Below are 20263 nucleotides of genomic sequence, written 5' to 3' on the forward strand. Positions count from 1 at the left end.
ATGCTGAATTGCTGTGTCATTCGTCAAGTGAGCATTGTGGAGCGCTGCTCAAATATTATTTCAGTCTTTTTTTCTCAATGCAAACAATTTGGCTAGTGACGGCTGCTGAAACGTCAGGTGGCCGGGTAACATAGCGGTGAGAGCACTCAATACTAAACCAGTTCAGAGTTGAACATTATATTCCCACAAATACCTCGTTGCCAAAAGGGAAATATCACAAAAATGTACACCAACAGAAACGGATTTCAATGTAGGAGGTTAAGTTGGACAACGGATCTCCCTTGTAAAAGTCAGGCAACTGGCTAAATGGGATCTGTTAACACATTCAATAAACTCAAAAGTTGCAGCCCATTACCCATCCGAAATAAATAAAAACTTGACTGCACGATTCAGTTATGCTGACACGATCCATGCTTGGGGAGCAGTTGTAGAGCAGTTGGCAAACTGCGCTATAAACCTCGTAACCTAAGATAAATTCCCAGTTACGGCAAACATCCCTGGCGAGTGATTTCTAAACCGGTCCTGAATCCCCTCCACTCCTTTACTAATCAACGCTGGCTAACATGAAGTGTGGTCCCCCCCCCCAACCAATCTCAATGACAGAAACGGCAATAGTTGAAGCCTTTTCACAAGAGTAGATTCACAATAGCTTCAAAGTCTATTTTATTTTACACCTACACTTTTCAAAAGAGCATTTGCTTTCAAAAACATAAAAGGATGCAAATGCCTTTACAAAACAAACACACAAGGCAGACGCCAGAGAACCCTTACCTTTATTTCCATAAACTTACAAAACATTGTGTATTCCCAAATGGACCTCCCCATTCACGCGTCAGAACAAGCTGGAAAAACGTTTGACGACTTGAATTAGCTAAAATTAACAAGTTGCTTGCACTTCCAGGGTGGTTTATTTGTTTCTTGATCTTTCAAATTTAGTCACGAAAGAGTGTTGTAGGTAAGAATTCACTGTTGTTTGTGCACTCACCGATGGACCGAAATCCTCCGAAGTACGTGTTTCTTCTGACTTTCACAATGTTATGCATCGCGTTGTGTATTCATCACAATTTGCGAACACACATTGAGCATTAACAGTGTTGAGGCTTGCGAGAAGTGCAAGCTTCCAGTGTTGCCAATGTTCAAAAATAATATTTTTTTTGCCAAAATTAACTGTAAGAAAACAAACTTTCAGAAAAGGTAAAGCAAAATTTAGCTCATGAGTCGCTTGTTTTTTTTTTAAGTGTCAAAATTATCTAAGCAGAGAAATATGCAACTTTTTTTCCTTAAATATATTACAACATACTGGTGGAAAATGCAAGGAACGGAACTCATCTGAGGATTTCCACAACTAATCACACGCACTAAAAAAACATACTTCAAAAGCAGCTATACATTTACCACCCCAACTTTAAGAACAGTGATACAACTCTCAAATCTAGGGAATAAACAAAACTGCAGCAGTTAGGCCAAATTAGAAATAATATACGTGTCAGCCAACTAACTCCCATAATGCAGCTCTTCTGATGGTGTGTTGAATGGATGATAAAAGTACGTAGCTGAATCGGTATATATTAAAACGTGTTTTTTAACCCAAGAAAGCATTATCAATATTCAATATATTTTAGAAGGCTCCAGCTAGGTTTTTGCAGTTGGGACGACACAATTGCTGTTTTACCAATCAAGTAATTTCAGGTTTTTTCTCCAAATTTGTCAAATCTGTTCTGTTCCTTAATTCTGCATCACAAAAGAGTAACTAACTAAAAATTGAAAATTTTGTTTTTTTCCTTAGGAATGCCAAGTTCAGTCCACTACTCTTAACAACCAGTTGGGGATATACAGTATAGACATTTTCAAATGCAGCCCTAAAATGCCGAAGAATAAAACCACCCAGAAACAAAATACAAATATACTGTTCCAGCCACTCGCTCGTTCACACCACCAGCACAAGCATATGTAAAATAGCATTGTTGTGAACTCAGGTTACAAGGTTCGTTTCAGAAAACGTGGCACATCAAAACTGACACAGACAGTGTAATGCATGTCACACATATGCTGTAATTTGAAGTCAACAGGTTTGTGTCAATATGATATATTCCACTTAAATTTGTTAATCCATAATCGGTACAACCAGTGCTCATTTATAAAGGTGCTGTGGCGGCAGCATGACTAACATGTGTGTGCATAGGATGCTATTGAGTTGTCCAGAGCCCAGAATATTCTTCCAGAAGACAAGGTTCCACAAGCCGACGTTGTCCAACATGAGTGACTGTTGTTCATAAAGTGATCAACATGCCCGATTTGGAAAAACACTGCTCCCTGCTTATTTATTATCAATGCCAACAGAAGGAAAATGAACACCAAATGTTAAATTATTTATTTGACAAGTCACTTACCCACCTCTCTCTTGAAAAATAAACATGATAACAGTGTCTCTCCAAATAGGGTATTGCTACCCTTTTATAAACGTTTCTTCTGTATTACCAGCTAATGCTTTTGTATCCATGGCTTCTTGGCGAGTTGGTTTTAAATATATTATGGAAATGTCCATGTCAAGGCTGTTGAAATGACAAATGTGGAGATTGTCATTAAATGACTGTTGCACAAGTAAAAAAAAGTAGAGAATCCTAGCATACAAATGCTTCTGGAAGAAATGTAATTGAGGGGTGAAGGTATGCTTGCAATTACGTAGTTTAATCCTCAAAATAAATGTCCCAGTTCAACTGCCTTGTAACCTGCACTCAAAGGGTTTATGTTCCGATAAATTATTCTCCAATTACTTAGTAGGTATGCCATAACAATGTTCATAATGACAATTTCCATTCCACTTCATGAGACCAATATGTAATGCATGTTGACCTAAACCTCGCTTGAAAATCAACATATTCATACACCAAATGCTAATAATAGTTTTAATAGGGTACTGTATATCCTACATCAATTCTGCATACAATAATACAAAAACCAATAAACAACCCACTTTGCATTGGCATTGCCTGGGAGGTATTCTGCATTGACACAGGCAACAGTACTTATTACTACCCCCACAGAGCATCTCACGATGTTCATTGATTGAGATGAGACAGCATTTTAATGGAGGCGATTTTGACCAACATACACACATTAATTAGGGGGGGAAGAAAGAAAGAAAAAAAACAATCACAATTTAACCCATCATTAAATAAAGCACAGTTACAGGGCGGTGCAGCAAAATCAAAAGTTGTGGCATCCCTACTACTGGAGGAGAGGTCGCGGGAGGGGAGAGTTGAATCAGCACCCGAACCCAGAGTGCATTAGGCAAGAGGCCCCTCCATCCCTATACTAACTTTTTCGCCTCAAAAAAGCTCTTGAGGTGCCTCATCTGCCAGATGCCGGTAGTAATGAGGATGAGTGTTTGGGCAATGGACCACCACAGAACGCGCTGGTTTGTGCTCTCGCTCGTCTGTCGGAAGCGCTCCTCCCGATACTGTTGAAAAGGGACAAACACAATTTGGACACAACAGTTAAAGTCAAATTACAGGACAATACATATCGGAGTTTTAACACAAGGCAAAACTTTTAAACATGCACATTTCCACACACTTTAAATGTGAAATGAAACTGCAAGCTTCACGTTCTGTATTTTTTAAATACCATAGCATTGTGGCTAGTCTATATAGATGTATAGCTCTTTGTTAATCCACTGCTGGATGAAGGTCTGCCCACAATGTTGACCGTGGAGTTGATTTGACCAAATTTCATCACGAAGGTCAGTAACAAGGGAGCAAATATGAGGGCACTACAGACCACCATGTAGCCCACCATCCCTTAACAACCCACTGTGCATGGTGAGGACCTATCCAAGCACTATTCAGGCACTATTCAGGCCCAATCCTGTTTCGCTTCCAAAATCAGACAAGATCGGACACATTCTGAGCCATGTGATCAAAAGGAGCTAGTAGTCTACCACCCATCGTAGTAATTCCAAGCAGTTCACACGAGTCTAAAAGGGGTACGACTATACTTAAGTTCACAATTTGTGGAAGGAATGTACAACAGTCAATTAAACATCGACGTTGATAACAGGATTTGAAATTATTTTTCCACCGACATAACGCATCGCTAAGCAGTGTAATGTGTGGAAGTGAGATTCCTATTTACAATATACGCTTCTCTCCGGGAACAATTCAGACGACAGACTTGACAAGGGGGGGTGGGGGGCTATAGCTGCTGCTATCAAATAGCACATGGGGACTTTCATTTTCCAATGGGGCCTTTTTAATAAGCCACACTCCCTTTTCAAAACAGACCTTGAGAGTTATAGCTCGCAATCAGCTTATCAAAACAAGGGCCGAGTAGCCCCCGCATTGGGTTACGAGATCCTGTCCGCACTTGGCAGCCCGAAGGTTTCTTTTTTACCCTGCTTTTCTGCAATGCATTTCCGGCCTCGCACCGAATGATGGATTGGACTTCGTTATTCCGTTTGTGGCAGGTTTCCTTCCTTAAATGGTGTTATTTTAAACGGAAACCAATCTCCGGCGTGGGGCCTGCTACAACAAGACCTTTTGTTGTGCCAAAATGGGATTGGTGAACAGAAGCTTGTTTGCTCAGGCACAGAGTCCATGCTCTCTCCACGCCATTATCAGTCAAGGTCACACAAACCACGTTTAACCCTTTCAGCACGTGCGGCACTTCAGCAGGACCACTGCCTATTTTAATCTAATGACGAGAAACTTCCTTATTCCTCAAGCAAACAGTGATAAATACACACAAACCTGCCATTCATAAACAAAATGTTTTAAAGAGATTAATTCTATGCGCACAAAGTATGGTCAATTGTTTGACAGTACTTTACGCACTGGTCGGTGAAGGCAGAGAGTATAGGAGAGTAGAATTAATGTTGCTGCACTGCCTGTGACACAGCAGCGAACAACACCTGTTTTTATGCAGAGTAGTCACCCATCCAGGCACTCTCCAGGCTCAACTATCTCAAGATTTCAAGACCTGCCGAGATCGGGTGTATCTGGGTGACATCGTCACAGGCGAATATTATAGTCTTGTTAAAATATTTTCGACATTAACTACGTTTTGTGAAGTCTTTCAGCTGTTCAACACCTTTATGAAATGTACTGTGAGGCAATATCTTATAAATATGGAACGCATAAGTTAATGCTTTAAGCATGCAAAGGACTTGAAAATATACGGCTGAGAAGCAAAACAAGTATTGAGAATATATTCCAGGACGAAGGCTCCTTATATTTCAATGAAGGATATTAATTTAATGTCAATATGGAAAGTCGACGGACAGACCATCCTCTGGTTTCAAAATGTAACGGTGATCCAAGGGGAATGTCCGGAGGGGGGGGGGGGGATGTTTGGGTGCAGGAGTAAATGGAGTGCAATACCACGGAATGGTAAAGATTCCTTAAAATCTAAATGAAATGGTGTAGCCCGGGGCAACAATGCTTATATAGGTTCTTTGGTTCTTTCAGTAAAGTCACGTATAAAGATAAAATAATAAATAAAATAATAGCATACGACGTTTTGATTGCAACACAAGCAATCATCATCAGGTATAATGATATAGCGACATAAAATCTAACCAAAAAACTATAGACAGACATATAAGCAGACAGATATCACCAAGATACATAGAGCGTAATTTTCTCGATACCAGACAAATACAAGGTTTTACATATTCTTAGGTGTTTTCGGTAAAGTCACGTAGGTAAAACATTAACATTAATAAAAGTAAAATAAAATAAAAATCACGACGTTTCGGAGGCAACACAAGTCTCCGTCATCAGGTGGGACCGTCACAGCCAGATTTGCTGCCTCCGAAACGTCGTGGTTTTTTATTTTATTTTTATTAATTTTAATGTTTTACCTACGTGACTTTACCGAAAACACCTAAGAATTTGAATCCTTGCAGTCACGAAAGCTTCAAATCTAGAACAAGGTTTTACGTTTCAGAATTATGAGCTTTGAAGGTCCAAGTGGTGTCGTGAACAAGAACGTGATAGCTTTACACACAATAGCATGGCAGGAGCCTAATTTGGATACCGTAATTATGGCAATGCATATTTTGAACCTCAGATTTTTATACGCTCATAATGTATTATATAATTACATCTAAAAATCAATAAATTAGTTTAAATAAATAGCGCTTCAAATCAAAACAATGTCAGTGTAATTCCAAATTATTTGCAGAAACAGCTGGAAAAAACAGCAATGTTGAGACAAAAATGCCAAGAAAAACAAATTAGAATAATTTCTACTTCTCTGACAGAGTGCAACCCTGTGCTGTTCATGTGTTGCACGCCAAGGGCTCTCCACTGAGTTCCAAGTGACCTGGCGCAAGGACAGCGCGTTCTTCACCACATTTTAATCCCTCTACTCGAACACTCACTGCCTACCGCTGTACACTGTGCCATCAACTTTGGAAATTTATTAAGTATGCCATGGACAAAGTGTCCTGGGAGTCCAGAATTCGAGCAAAGATGCCAAAGAGGAGAGTGCTAAAGAAAATATTTATGACCCATGATAAAAATCAGCGAGTCTAATGGTGGCAGCGTGATTTGAACACCAGGAATTAACTTAATCCACAGCCTTAGAGATTGAGTGATTTGTGTACAGATGTGGAGAATGTTCTGCCCATGCATATTGCGAAAATATATTATTTCAATTACAGATACTATTTCTTAATAAAAACAAGCATTTTTGATGTGGGACTGTGTTAAAAAATTACAACCACTATTTGCGTGTTGCCATTTCAGTATGAATAATTAATTACAGCCCTTACCCAATCCACTGCTGGATTAAGGCTTTCAGGCAACTTTTGATCATGAGCATTGCTTGGCCATACTGGTCAGCACGGGTTGGGGTGAGGGGTTGGGAGCCAGGACTAGTTCATCCACCATGTGCTCCTGATGTTAGCCACAGCCTGCAATCGAACTCAGGTTGCTGCCCAGTTCGTGCTGCAGTGCGTGCAAACTACTGCCCCCCACCACTGCTTCACCCCAATAAGTCTTACCCCCCAAGAAAAAAAAAGTAGTTTTCAATAAATAACATATAAATTATTCATAAAGAAAACATCAAAGTATAAAACCGCAGATTTGTGAAAATTACTTTGGCTAGTTGTAATGTATAGTAGGAATGATACCGATTGCAAACACTTCAAATAATGCTAACAACTGATGGAAACAAATCTAGGAATCGCATTTACAATGGTCTATGTTGCAATGTTATTTTTTTGAAAGAAAACTTCTAGTGGGGCGAATTGGAATGTTTCAAGTAACATTAAAAAAGAAAGATGAGAACACTTTGGATGTTGTCTGCGGGGTATGGGCTTCTGCCGACACGATGCCTCACCCTTTGCTGTCTCTGGAGTAGAGTAAAATAACACACTTTGTTCACCTGAGTGTTTTCCAATCCGATTTCACAGGCATTTCAATCGGAAGCAGCACATCGCACAACAGACAACGCCCAGGCAACATACAAAACCAGACCGCGCCATTGTGCAGAAATTAAACTGAACAAATTCCTGCACAACACTTAACACCACATACATTAACAAGATTTCGATGGCAGCGTCATTTAACGATTAACTCATCTGTAGCACCAGGCAAGGCTAAAAGCCGGTTTCACACTGTAAGTGGAGGCAATTATTCCGAGTTCAAGCATTCATTTGAAAAAGGACTTCCATGCCACTAGGTTTTGGCACAAAGCGTAATTACGGATCTATAGCCCATTTGTGTCACTTTACACCAGGATAAGGGCAAGCCAATGTATTGCACATTTACAAATCTATTACATTATCACCTCCATGTGAATGGAACTGAAAAAGAAAAATTGCATAATGGACAGCTGAAAATGGATAGCCTACGACTCTGAGGACATCTTGTGTCTGTAACGCAACGTTTGACCGAGACTGCACGTACACGGACATCCCCAGCGGATCAGGAAACGGATTTCTGCCAAAAAAGCAACACATGCCTGGTTGTAATATATGATAATTTTGAATTAAGCACGTGAGCCAAAAGTTGATTTATTTGTCATTTCCCTAACTCCCAACTTCATTACTCAAGAGCCTCGTTATGCTGTGAGAGCACTGGCGGATGGAATCCACTGCACAGGCCTGGTGTGCAGATTTCACAAGCAGGTGTGTTTGCACATCTGCTAACCCACAACGTGGGTGGCCCATACACAACAATGGTGTCCGTTGCAGGCCTAAACACGTCCATGGGCATTGGGCACATCCTACCTCCTGCAAAAATTCGGTGGAGATTCTAAGGACGTGAAATGAGAAACATGACGTATGAGTCTAAGTCACTGGCGTGCTTGGCCAAATTAGTGGGTTTTTTGATACTCTCAACCAATAAAGCAGAATTATAATTAATTTAATTGTAGAAAAATATGTCATGTACATATTGCACAGTGCTGCATGTATGCAAACTACTGTTTTATATTGCATGTGAGAATAAAACTTAACATGTGACTGTTTTCATGATGCAAATAGAATTTTTTAGCTATAAAAAGTAGAAAATGCAAAAGTGTCTTGATTCCAAGTCCATTATTTGGAGAAAACTGAAGCAGCATTGTGTGCTCGACTTCATTAAAATACATTACGGGGCTCCATGCAGTAAATCACTTGTCAACCCATCACAGCAGGGCTCCCATAGTGAAGTGTTTCTTGGTTTTCTCAGCTGGGCTGCACACCACACCACTTTTTTACCACTGCTGGTTCTCTGTGGCCTGTGTCAAAACAAATACCAAGGAACTGGGCAAAAGTCAACTCTGGTGAAATATTTAAAAAACGGTTCTGAGTGTAAATGTAAGCTTAATATCAATTAAACACTATAGGTGAAGATGACCGAAGGTTAACATTTTAGAACAAACTAAGCACCCCCCCCCCCCCCCCCCCACTGTGCCACAAAATAACTTCAGATTCGTGCTTTGTTTAAACGGAGTGAATTTTTTGTTGGCATGAAATAAGATCCACACTGGTCACAGTTTTGACAAGCTAAAGTACTTGTGACCAGGAATTGATTCTTCATATAAAAAAGATTTGTTAAGATACAAACAAGCAAGGGTGGAATGAAGCTTAACTTTAGCATGCATGGAAGATGAATCAGACTCTCAGTTTTGTGTTCAAGATAACGAACAAATATCAACACAAGTGCAAATTTTCATCAATAGAACTATCCTCATACACAGTACATGTGCTTTAAGGTGCGGTTGCACTGTGCTAAAGTTTGACGATAAACACAAAGATACAACTTTACATCGCATGCAAAGGGGTCAACACATTGCAAGGGCACAGACTGGCAAAATACTATTTGTGTGCAAATTTAAATCATATTTGCAATTATGGACAACGTATAATGGTGCTGGCCATGATTATTACTGGCGCCTAAGCAAATCTCACCCGCTGATAATTCTGCTCCTTCTGGATTTGCTCCACCTGGTCCAACAGCTGCCGCACCCTGAGCTGCAGTTCTGTCAACTTGTCCTTGGCCGCAATCTCAGAGTAGTCGTTGGCGTGCTCGCCCACTTGGATATCCAGGTGTACTCTCTACAGGCAGACAACCACGTAACAGTGCAGGCAACACGACCATTAACAACAGCAACACCAACACGCAATCACACACCATTCAACTGTGATGCAAGTCGACTTCAATCAACAACCGCAGTGTTTACTTGATTAGAGATATAATTCATCACCACCTCCACTCCACTATTCAATGAATTGCCAAGATTCAAGGTCATGAATGTTTGCTCTTGTGATGTTTTCAGAATCCACAGGGGGTAATCCACAGGGGGTATTAATTTATAAAATCTGTACAGACAGCTATATATGATTTGATACAAATAACAAAAAAATATTCAATGTACAAGTTGTTATCTTTCTACAATGAATCACATACTGGATCAGATAAACTCCCCACCTTGTAGTATCTGCAAAAGTAACCTGCCAATGAACTGAAAAATGTAGCACGTTTAAAAAACATAGTCCTAGTTATTCAAATTAACTTGCATATCAATGAATATGCCTTATAATAGCAAGATATGGATTAACTCCAGCATTTAAACATGCAGCATAAAAGAAAATGTGTTGTTACTGTGGAAGACAGATCTATATTTTTTGTGAAACTGCCACAACATAAATTACACTCCCACAAGTGCTTTAAGGTTTGTTTTCACCGAAAGACCCAAGTTATGTGCCTCCACGACTGAAGGGTGGTCTAATTAATTGCATGTCACGATGCCGAGGAAAGAAAGATCATCAATCTTGCCAACTTAAATACTGCAAGTCTCAACCCTTCCGTATCCCTTGGCTGTGGACATTTTGACAGCCGTGGCTCATCTGGAGACCATTGTACATTTGTGTGCTTAAGCATGTTTCTTATGAAAAATATATCATTAGGCGCTGCCCTGGACATAAACATTAAAATTGCGTGATTCTTTTGGAACGTATCTACAGCTTGTCACTGTGATTTCAAGTGTGCCTTATCATCAAATCGTTCATTTTTGGTTATGTATTCAATGCAGAAAACCAAATCCAAGATATACAAACAAAATCGGAATAAAAAAATGTTCCAAAAATTAATTTCAACAACTGTCAATCAAGAAATTACAAATAAGCACGCCACGTGTTTTGTTACGGCATTTTAGTATTGCAATAAGTTGAGGCTTAAACTAAAGAGACTACCAAACTAACTCGTAAAATATTTGTACAAGAAATATTTTTTGGCATAAGTTTTCATATTTGTGAAAGGAGTCTCTGTTTTATAAAGGAACAGAATTCCTTTAGTATGAAACCCCTTTTCTGCTTTTCCTCCCCACTCCATCGCACATTACCGTAAATCCCAATAGTGCAATTAAACATTTATTTTCTTTACAGCGACTTGGTCATTGCAAAATGGAGTCGGCGAGATTAACTGAGGCCAATGGCTGAACGCAAGCAGGCGGGTTTCCGGTCTACTCCGTGCCAGCTACCAGGCAGAAAAACTCATTAAGGGATATATATGCGTTTTGTAGCACTGAAGAGTTTAACACAAACGACTATGCACCATCTGCACTAATGTCACCCAACTCTACGGCCAGAATCACTTAAAAAATATATATACCCATCAAAATAAGTTTTTACTTCAATGGAGCTTTGCTAAACACAAAACCAATTTATTTATTAGAAAATGAACGGTAAAAAAAACTGCCAAAAATGTATATTCAAAACATAAAACACTCCAGAAATGTCCGGACGAAGCTGAAAAATTGTTTCCTTTATTATCCCATCCAGAGCAGATTTCATCTTTTTTTTTACCCATCAAGGCAAAAGGAAAATACATTTCAACGGAAAAATACATCATGCTATAAGCTCTCCGATGTGTTTTGCGGTTGCACCGCGTGTTGTTCAGCATGATGTCCGACGTTTCACTCCATGTGCTGTGAGCTTAATCATGCCGAACAACAATGTACAACCCAAAAACAAACATGAAAACCACAAAAAAACCTACAAAATCGTAAGACATCATTACTGTTTGTTATTAACTAAAGTATTTTCCATGATTACTCACGAGGTGGAGACAATGTAAGCATGAACTGTTTTTCCCATTTCAGGTAATATATAAGGATGTAAGCAATCATATGCTCATGCCCCACCAATGATTTACAACATTTGAAATGAAAAACACTTTCTTACACATGCGATTCCATTTAGGGTAAGAATTTATATTAATCTATGAATCAATGCATCGTATTACCCCATACGTTACAGATTGCCTAAATACAGTTTGAATTAAGTTTAACACGTAGGCTTTCGTGACCAATATCATCCATAAGAGGTTTTTGGGTTAAATCTCGTAAATATATCAATGTGTCGTTAAAACCCGCCACCACCAGACACAGCCAACTCGTAAGGGTTGTCACGCAAACAGAACATGCCAATTCGTCACTAGTACAGCACACTGGTGTGTTGGAGAGCCAAGCCACAACATTTACAAACTGAGTAACGACGTTTTGCCAGTAATTACAACTAGCTTCATCAGGCGAAAAAAAAATCTGGCTGTCACCTGATGAAGCTAGTTGTAATTACTGGCGAAACGTCATTACTCAGTTTGTAAATGTTGTGGCTTGGCTCTCCAAGACACCGGTGTGCTGTACTAGTGACGAATTGGCCACGTTCTGTTTACGTGACAACCCTGACTAGTTGGCTGTGTCTGGTGGTGGCGGGTTTTAACGACACATTTATATATTTACGCGATCTAACCCAAAACCCTCTATCATGGAGTTTGAATTAAGACACATGTATCGTTTTTTTCCCTTTCATTCATTACACTATACGTATTTTATCCAAGTTGTATAGTTGTAAATGTGCTGTGTAATATTTTTACATAATCTTACACTGTTATATAAATGTCATTCATGAACACAACAAGGGTAGATGAAACATAAGAGCGAATGTGTACAATTTTGAAATCATGTGCGTGAATATTTGAAGCTGTTAAAAATTAGACCTCAGCAGGGAAAACGTAACAGAGTATGCCTATGACATTTTTTTAATGCAAACAACCGATTTTGTCTGATATATTTTCTTCCAAGTATTTTACATTAAATTGATTCTGCTAAACACTAGCAAGAGCAAAGTTTTCCCGAACATAACATTAAAAACTGAATTTTTTGTAATGGTCGACTCACACCATCTTGTGGTTTATGTTCTGATTGCATGACTAAATAGACGGTCTGCAAAACATGGTCACGTGGCGCCACCTCACGGTGAAAATGTGACATGAGCATCGCTACATAGATTGCCCATACTGTTACCGAGTTGGCAAGCATAAAAATATTTTTTTTAAACTCACATTCGTTCATAACCCTCCCATGATGTGCTGAATGGCCAATTGCACAAAATGTCACCGATTTTATATTTTTCATTTTAAGGCAATGTTATACACAAATGTGTTGCGTCTCATCACTAGACCGTGACTTACAAAAACACTCGGGAACAATTTTGACTTAAAACTTCCGTGACTGCAGGCATTCATATTCTATGGTTCTTTCGGTAAAGTCACGTAGATAGAACACAACGTTTCGATCGCAACAGAAGCGGTCGCTCAGGAACAATTTCAGACGAATTCGATAACAATCATTTTGCATCAAGTTCAAAATTCTACTTGATATTAAACAACTTATAACATTCAAAAGGAGAATGTACAAATCCTAAACATTAATTTTTTTAGAATCTGATGTTTCCTGCTCATGGGTTGAGGACTGCAACTCTCTCTATGATCTCCCCAAATAACCGCCAATTTTCAAGTGATCCTGGATGCTGCTATGAGTTTCCTCCTTCAACTTCATCAAATCCCACAAATTACAAGGTCCCCCCCCTCATCGACCGAGTGCCATCTTCAAGATCCCCCCCTTAAACTCACCCTCACCTACCTCTCTCCCCCTTTCATCTCCCTCTTCTCCACATGTTCTCAGCTCCAGCAATAAATGCCCTCTGGCAAAACCCCTAAACCGACACTCGATAAAACACTTTCTCTGATACTGCACCCACTGCCTAGAATGCTCTCCTTCTGGCCACATGTATGACCGACTCCATCAGGCTTAAGATTTTCCTGTTTTCTGCGTGTAACGGTGTCCATCTAATCAACATTTCGTATTCAGTTGAGGAACTCTTCCCCCACACACTGTTTTCTGTAACATTCACCTTCGCTATAAGAAACTCCGTGCTTCACTTGCTCACAATCTCACAATGTCTTCCTTATTTGCAGTACATCGAGATGCAGTGACATTTCCATGATTTATAATCTCAATTGTAATTGTTAATGTTTGCCTATGAAATAAAAAATTAAGCATAGCACAACTCAAATTGCAAAGATAATATTACGTTTTTTATCATGGGACCTTTTTTGCCAGTATGAACGTCGTGATCGATTAATTTTCTACCTACATGACTTTACCGAAAGAACCAAAGAGTATGGATTCCTGCAGTCACGAAAGCTTCAACTCGAGAATGGATATATTATGAGAGCATGTTTTGTTTGCATGTTCACCACAAGTTCGTGTAGTTAATGCGGACTTGATTCCTTACAAAAGGTATCTATTTGGTGTTTGAACATCTTAACACCTGTTTTATTGCCAGAAGTGGTAAAAGCGATTCTTATTTTTCATTATTACCTTTTTAGTTGTCAAAAGTCAAAGTGGTTTCCTGCCAAATAGTTTAGGAGGTTTGTTATATTCTATACAGAATTCTAATTGCAGGAAATGTTACATTACTATGATAGAATCAAGTATATCCATTGGACCAATGCAGTTTTATCTGTAGTGGAAGTTAATGTAGTATCTCAGTAACTTTACAAGGAAACATGCCTCAAAGATGGTTGGATGGCTCAATCCTCAGAGTGCTGACGAAGTACTGCTAAGAACCTGGGTAGGATTCTAGGGACCACTCATGATTAAACTGGTTCAAGGTGAGTGAGTTGATGTCCTCAGGCTTGGCTACCAATAAGTGCAAACACAAAAGTTACGTAAAATTTGGTTTGGCACTTAATTTAGTTCAAATTCAGGTCTGAGGATTAAACATATTGGTTCGACTTTCGCACGGTGAACATTATTTTCAGTGGCAGAGTGGGTGGGAATGTGTACCAGAGGTCACTTGAAGGGATTCCAGAGGTGGCTTAGTGACATCCTCCCACATGGGCCACTCTCTAACATGAAGGGTTACACTGCTCTGTGGGCACCGCAGTGGCAAGATGCTAACTACCTCGCCTGGTATACAGATCGTGGGTTCGATTCCAACCCTGAAGTCTGCTGTACATTTGGAGTCTGCATATTTTCTCCATGGTCTTATGGATTTTTCTCCGGGTGCTTCGGTTTTTCCCTCAACATTTAGAATTAACGTGCGTTCACAATATTTGGCTGCCGTAAATTTCCACGTGATAAGCTATCATTTGTGGCCAAGACGCTTCTGAAAAAGAGCTATAGAGCTCAGTGGGCCTTACCTGGTAAAATAACAAAAATATAATAGTAAACTTCGTTTCATGACACGACCCCCCAATAAAGAAACACCACGATTACTTACCAAGCGCCCACCAGCGAAGAGGGCGATCTTGGTGGAGTTGGAGTGGAGGCAGATCTGGTGCTCCCCGGGGGTGTGGGAAGTGAACGTAAAGCGGCCCTCTGAGCTGTACTGCTTGGAGAGGATGACCTGCAAAGGGGGTGAGAATCCAACCATATGATCACATTACAACTGAAATAAGAGTGCAAGGAAAACATTGTTACAAAATTCATTCAGGGTATAATTATTTATTGTTTTACTTTGATTCTTGATTTGATGTTTTCGTGACTGCAGGAATGCATACTCTTTGGTTCTTTCGGTAAAGTCACGTAGTTAGAAATAAAATAAAACGAATCACGACGTTTCGATCGCAACACAAGCGGTCGTGATTTGTTTTATTTTATTTCTAACTACGTCACTTTACCAAAAGAACCAAAGAGTATGTTTTACTTTGCTTAAGGGCCTGCTGAATAGTGGCATATCCCTGCAATTACTTGCTCACTCCACTGCCGACAGAAGGACCTCCCACAAGGGGGATTACGAGTGAACCCCGTCAGAGGGTATTTTGGACTACAATTCCACACAAACCAGACATCTTGGAAGAGGTAGGAATAGCCACAATTTATCCCACCATACATGACCTGCCAATCAACTGTGGTGTACCCATTCATACTGCTGGGTGAACAGGGGTAGGGGGGTTTAAGAAATGTTCACATTGTTGCAACTGCTATGCTGAGAGATTGAACCAGTATGACAACCATCAACCATGGCAGTATCCTCGCAAAATTCGCCACTATATTTAAAAATAAAGTCACATGACAAATGGGTTAAACAATTGCAGATGTGGGTGGAAAAATATTTTAAACACAGCAGGACATGAATTATTAGGAAAGTTATGGAGGGTGGACTGAAAGCATAATTATGAAATAAAGAGGCGCATGAGAACCAGTTGGGAGTGCTTTTAAAAAGCCAAACTTCACAATGAAAAGCAACATAAAAATGTACTTGAAGACACTTTTTAATCAATGCATACTACCTACTAATATATATCGATCATGAACGTGGACATTGACAAAGATAATGGATAGCCACGGGAGGAAATGCTACAAAAAGGATGTCCGTCCAACAGACAGAGCAACACATTTGGATCATACAGGTGCCTAGTGGATTGTTAAATCACGGGAGATGGTGATGGTTTCAGGCAGCCTTCATCTAACAGTGCATCGATCATGGCTGATGATTATCTTGTTTTCTAGTCTTTCAAAGTACCTGAAAGGTAGAGGTCGTCAATTCCATGTCTCAAGAGAAATGCAAAATCTACCACAATTGTTAAGACTTCATCGCTCAGAATTTAGATACCAAGCATGAGACATGAATGTGATGCAGAGGTCGCAAACGGGCTTTGATTCCTTACCCGTACCCGGCCGCACCAGGGTCGCAAACAGGTACCCGTACCCGGTCGGGTAGGGTACGGGTATCGGGTACCCGATTGCGACCTCTGGGATGAAGCCATGTTGCAGGCGCGGGTGGGTTGATTCTAGGAACTTGAATTGTGAGATGAGACAAGACGTTGGGAAATGAGTGTACGGGTAGCTGGGTATCGGGTACCCGATTGCGACCTCTGATGTGATGACGTAGAAAATTAACTGTCAGCCACAAGGAAATTTTGTAGCCACCCATCTCTTCACAATCAAAATCTTCACCGCATCAATTTAAAATATGGTTGTACAATATTTTAATAATACTTAAACAAATTGCACAAGATGATGAAGTTATGTATCTTTTTTTGTTCTTCTGCAGGCATACCTTTCCATCTGGGTCCTTAACCTCCACGTGCATTCCCAAACCAGGGGTGGAAGGAAGAAACTCCTGTTTGTTCTTGTCCCAAAGCTGAGTCTTGTAATTGCCTGTGAAAGGAAAGCCAAAAATTAGTCCACTTACATTATAAGTATGCACAATAAAAGAAAGGTTAGCAAAACGCATTTTCAAATGTGACACCGTTTCCTCATTAATATAAATCATATATAAACCCTGCCAAAGAAACTCTACAGAGGCACATTAATTCACAGAAATATAGGACAGGAGTACAAGAAACTACTTTTAAAAAAGACAATTGATATCTCTGAACATGCATTTTTTACCTTAGAGCTACGGTTTTATAATTTATGTCCACGTGTCATAAAAAGCAATGTGTACATGGAAATGAACGTACACACACTTCGCAATGTAAAGAGCTGCAATAGAGTTCCGTAATGTATCAGCCTCTTGCACCACAATAGTGGTTTGTATTCTGTTACACAAACTTATCAGTGCTACACCAAACAAGGCATCTGTACCAACACTAAATTACAATACTGTATAACAAGCTAAACTATAATCACCACTCATGCATACAGTACTATATAACTGTGATAATGAATAATATCCCAATGTCAAAATAAATATGAAAATATATTTGGCAGTTACTCATGGAGCCAGCCATACATTCTAATACAATGTATGTCCAATGGGTTATTGAAGGTGTTAAGTTACAACACCATGTATAATTGCGATACAACCCTGACACGAGTGATATTTTATGCATGGCGGTGTAATTGATTTTAACATAAAAGGTAAACTGCAAGTTTTTTGTTGTAACTTACCGACCCACCCCTACTAGAGCTTCACAGCTCATCAGAGTCCTCCAGTCTAAATAAAGATTCTGAGTACCATATAGACGCTAACACCTTTTTTTCAAAAAGGGTCTCCTTTCAACTGGTATTAGTACAAGTGAAACAAAAATCCGTGGGAGAATAAACATACGGAGTACACTTATTTGTCAGCTCACCGGATTTACGTTTAACCCAAAACCCAACCTCCTTTTTGTCACGTCATTAGAGGGACCAATTATATGGCGAGCAGTGTCACCACATCACTGACACACTTAGCATAGAGTGCTATTGAACAAGGGCGTCAGTAGAAAATATCGAATAGGAACGCTTACAGCTGCCCTCTTCAAACAGGTGTCTGCGTGAACAAGAATGACTTCAAAATGTGGTTCAAATCGAGCAAGATTTTCCTTAGTAATGAGCATGGGCACTCACTTGTTAAATGTACTATGTTAAGCGTCACCAGAAACTCGCAAGAATTAACATGCTAGGTTTCGCTTGCAATTACGACCATTGTTAATGACAGTTATAATTCCATATCATGGACATAGCAATGAGTTGTCCAAGAAGTTTGATATTTTATAAAAACCCATCAATATAATTTCATGACCGATAGAACATAAATGTGCACTGCCAAAATAAAAGTATGACACACTACGAGGAGGTTAAAGGTAAATTGAACACTACTACACTCGACTCAAACTACACACGTGCATGTGTATACACAGCCCTTGGTAAATCCATCAATGGATTTGGGCCTCCCAAAGCTGTGCGAGGTTACGGGACCACATTTCACCACATAGCCAAACCGCACTGGCTTAAGGCAGGTAACATTCAAGTACATCAATGTATGTTGCTGCGCTGCTCTTCACGCAAGCCTCAAGTTCATCGCCTATGACACCTGGCATGCATGGTAGTCGCCTATCCAAGCACTATCCAGGCTTAATTCGTCTGCTTAGCATTCGCGATCGGTGACCATGGGCATTATTACATGCGACGACATCAACGTATAGTAATGGTACAATGCATCGATGGCAGTGGCGTAGTATAAATAAAGCGTGAAACATCGTGACAGACAGGCAGGCAAGAATCCAATATCTACAACTCTGCGAGGGCAACGTGTACCGGTGATGCCGTGAACCTTACACGTCATCACTGTTTGCTTCACCAAGCTGGGTTGTAACAAACAAAGCGTCATTGCAACTTCGTACAACTTTGCCGTACATGGCCACGTTCAGGATGAAAATACACACGCAGTAGCACTAATGTTTATGAAACAAATTTTTGCATATTTGTTTTGCATGAACGTAAACTTTTACATGGAAACGATATGCTTGCGTGTAATGCAGTGCAATACGTGCGGTTTCTCAGAAAATAATGTAATGCACGGAGTTGACTGGTGGCAAGTCATAGGTTGTGTGGACGTCCGAATGGAGCAATACGAACATAAAATGGTTGTTTTAGCGCGAGCAGAACTTGTTTGACACGGCGCACACACCCTCCAATTTAACACACGTCAACCTAACACATGGCCCCAGGCTTCAAAACTTGGCCACGATGACCAATATAAAACTCCTAAATACCTACGACACCAAACCCGAAACACAATTCGCACAACTTTAAAGGAAATCTGACCAATAAACACAAATGCATAATCTTTCAGATGTACACATTAATGCCTGGGCTGTCCAAATGGAGATATAATATTCGTTCACAAGAAATTTGACTTTGTGACGTTAACACAGCGCAAAAAGGGATCCGGTCAAACATTAATTTAGAGTGGTTTGTTTGCTATTACCGTAGCTTCTAAACTCGCGTGTACAGCACGGGAAACACCAACTTCGATATGGATTTCAAGTACAAGGCCATTCCGAACGCGAAAGTTCCGCCTTCACACTCTGGACGGACCCTCAACACTCACACGGACACCGTCAGTCAGCGCTTCAACAAAACGTCCAAAAGGAGCCAAGGACGAAGCGACCACCGCCACGCGTCAACAAACGCGTGGCGAAGAACAGCGAGAACACCGGGCCGACCCCGCCGCACGCCTGAACCCACAGGCCGAGCCATAGCGCACCGATCGCGGTATCCCAACCGGGCGAGGTCAAGGCTTAGGCCTACACGTAGGCCGCGCGGTCTAGAAGTGAGTGCGGTGGATGACGGCGGCAATCGCGCACCTATAACCATCGGTCTCGTCGGGGATCTCCTCGATGAAGCATTTCTTCTCTGTCTCGCCGATGTGGAAGTACAGCGCGGTCGACACGTCGACAACGGCCAGCAGTAAACAGAGCAAGGCGCACTTAGTCATTGTCGCCGCTTGTCGTCGTCGTCCTCGGCGCCGCCGGGAAGAGGAGGGGAAAGGGGGGGGGGCCAGGACGGGGATAAGTGGGTGGGCGCTCGCGCACAGATGGGCGGAGCTATGCTAATAAGTAGGCGGGGTGGGTGTCGAAGGGGGAGGAGTTATGCACGTTGACGTCACGGAGTAGGCGGAAGAAGTTTCTCTCTCAGCAATGAGGGTGCGACGCGAAACAGGAAACGGAAGCGGAGCTCACGCGCCACCAACTGCCCCCGCCCACCCCGT

At 40.7% G+C, this 20263-nt stretch overlaps 1 protein-coding gene across 1 annotated transcript; it reads right to left on the minus strand.

Moving 5' to 3' along the window:
- Positions 1 to 756: 756 nt before the first annotated feature.
- On the minus strand, positions 757 to 20050 carry LOC133345576 (transmembrane emp24 domain-containing protein 4-like). Its single transcript, XM_061556480.1, has 5 exons — positions 19867 to 20050; positions 16841 to 16941; positions 15059 to 15184; positions 9401 to 9547; positions 757 to 3460 (listed from the first exon to the last, which is right to left on the minus strand). The coding sequence occupies exons 1-5, from the start codon at positions 19988 to 19990 to the stop codon at positions 3311 to 3313; spliced, it is 648 nt and encodes a 215-aa protein (XP_061412464.1). The 5' UTR covers positions 19991 to 20050; the 3' UTR covers positions 757 to 3310.
- Positions 20051 to 20263: the final 213 nt, after the last annotated feature.

Source organism: Lethenteron reissneri, chromosome 22, assembly GCF_015708825.2.
Source record: "Lethenteron reissneri isolate LAM-NWPU_2019-01 chromosome 22, ASM1570882v1, whole genome shotgun sequence".
Taxonomy (NCBI): domain Eukaryota; kingdom Metazoa; phylum Chordata; class Hyperoartia; order Petromyzontiformes; family Petromyzontidae; genus Lethenteron; species Lethenteron reissneri.

What these genes read in the sequence shown, in the direction of transcription:
- LOC133345576 (XM_061556480.1), bottom strand. Translation starts at nt 19,990, where the DNA reads ATGACTAAGTGCGCCTTGCTCTGTTTACTGCTGGCCGTTGTCGACGTG. An exon ending in TTAAGGACCCAGATGGAAAG is followed by an intron (nt 15,185 to 16,840) that starts GTATGCCTGCAG and finishes CCCCCTTTGCAG; the next exon opens with GTCATCCTCTCCAAGCAGTA. An exon ending in TCTTCGCTGGTGGGCGCTTG is followed by an intron (nt 9,548 to 15,058) that starts GTAAGTAATCGT and finishes GTCTGCCTGTAG; the next exon opens with AGAGTACACCTGGATATCCA.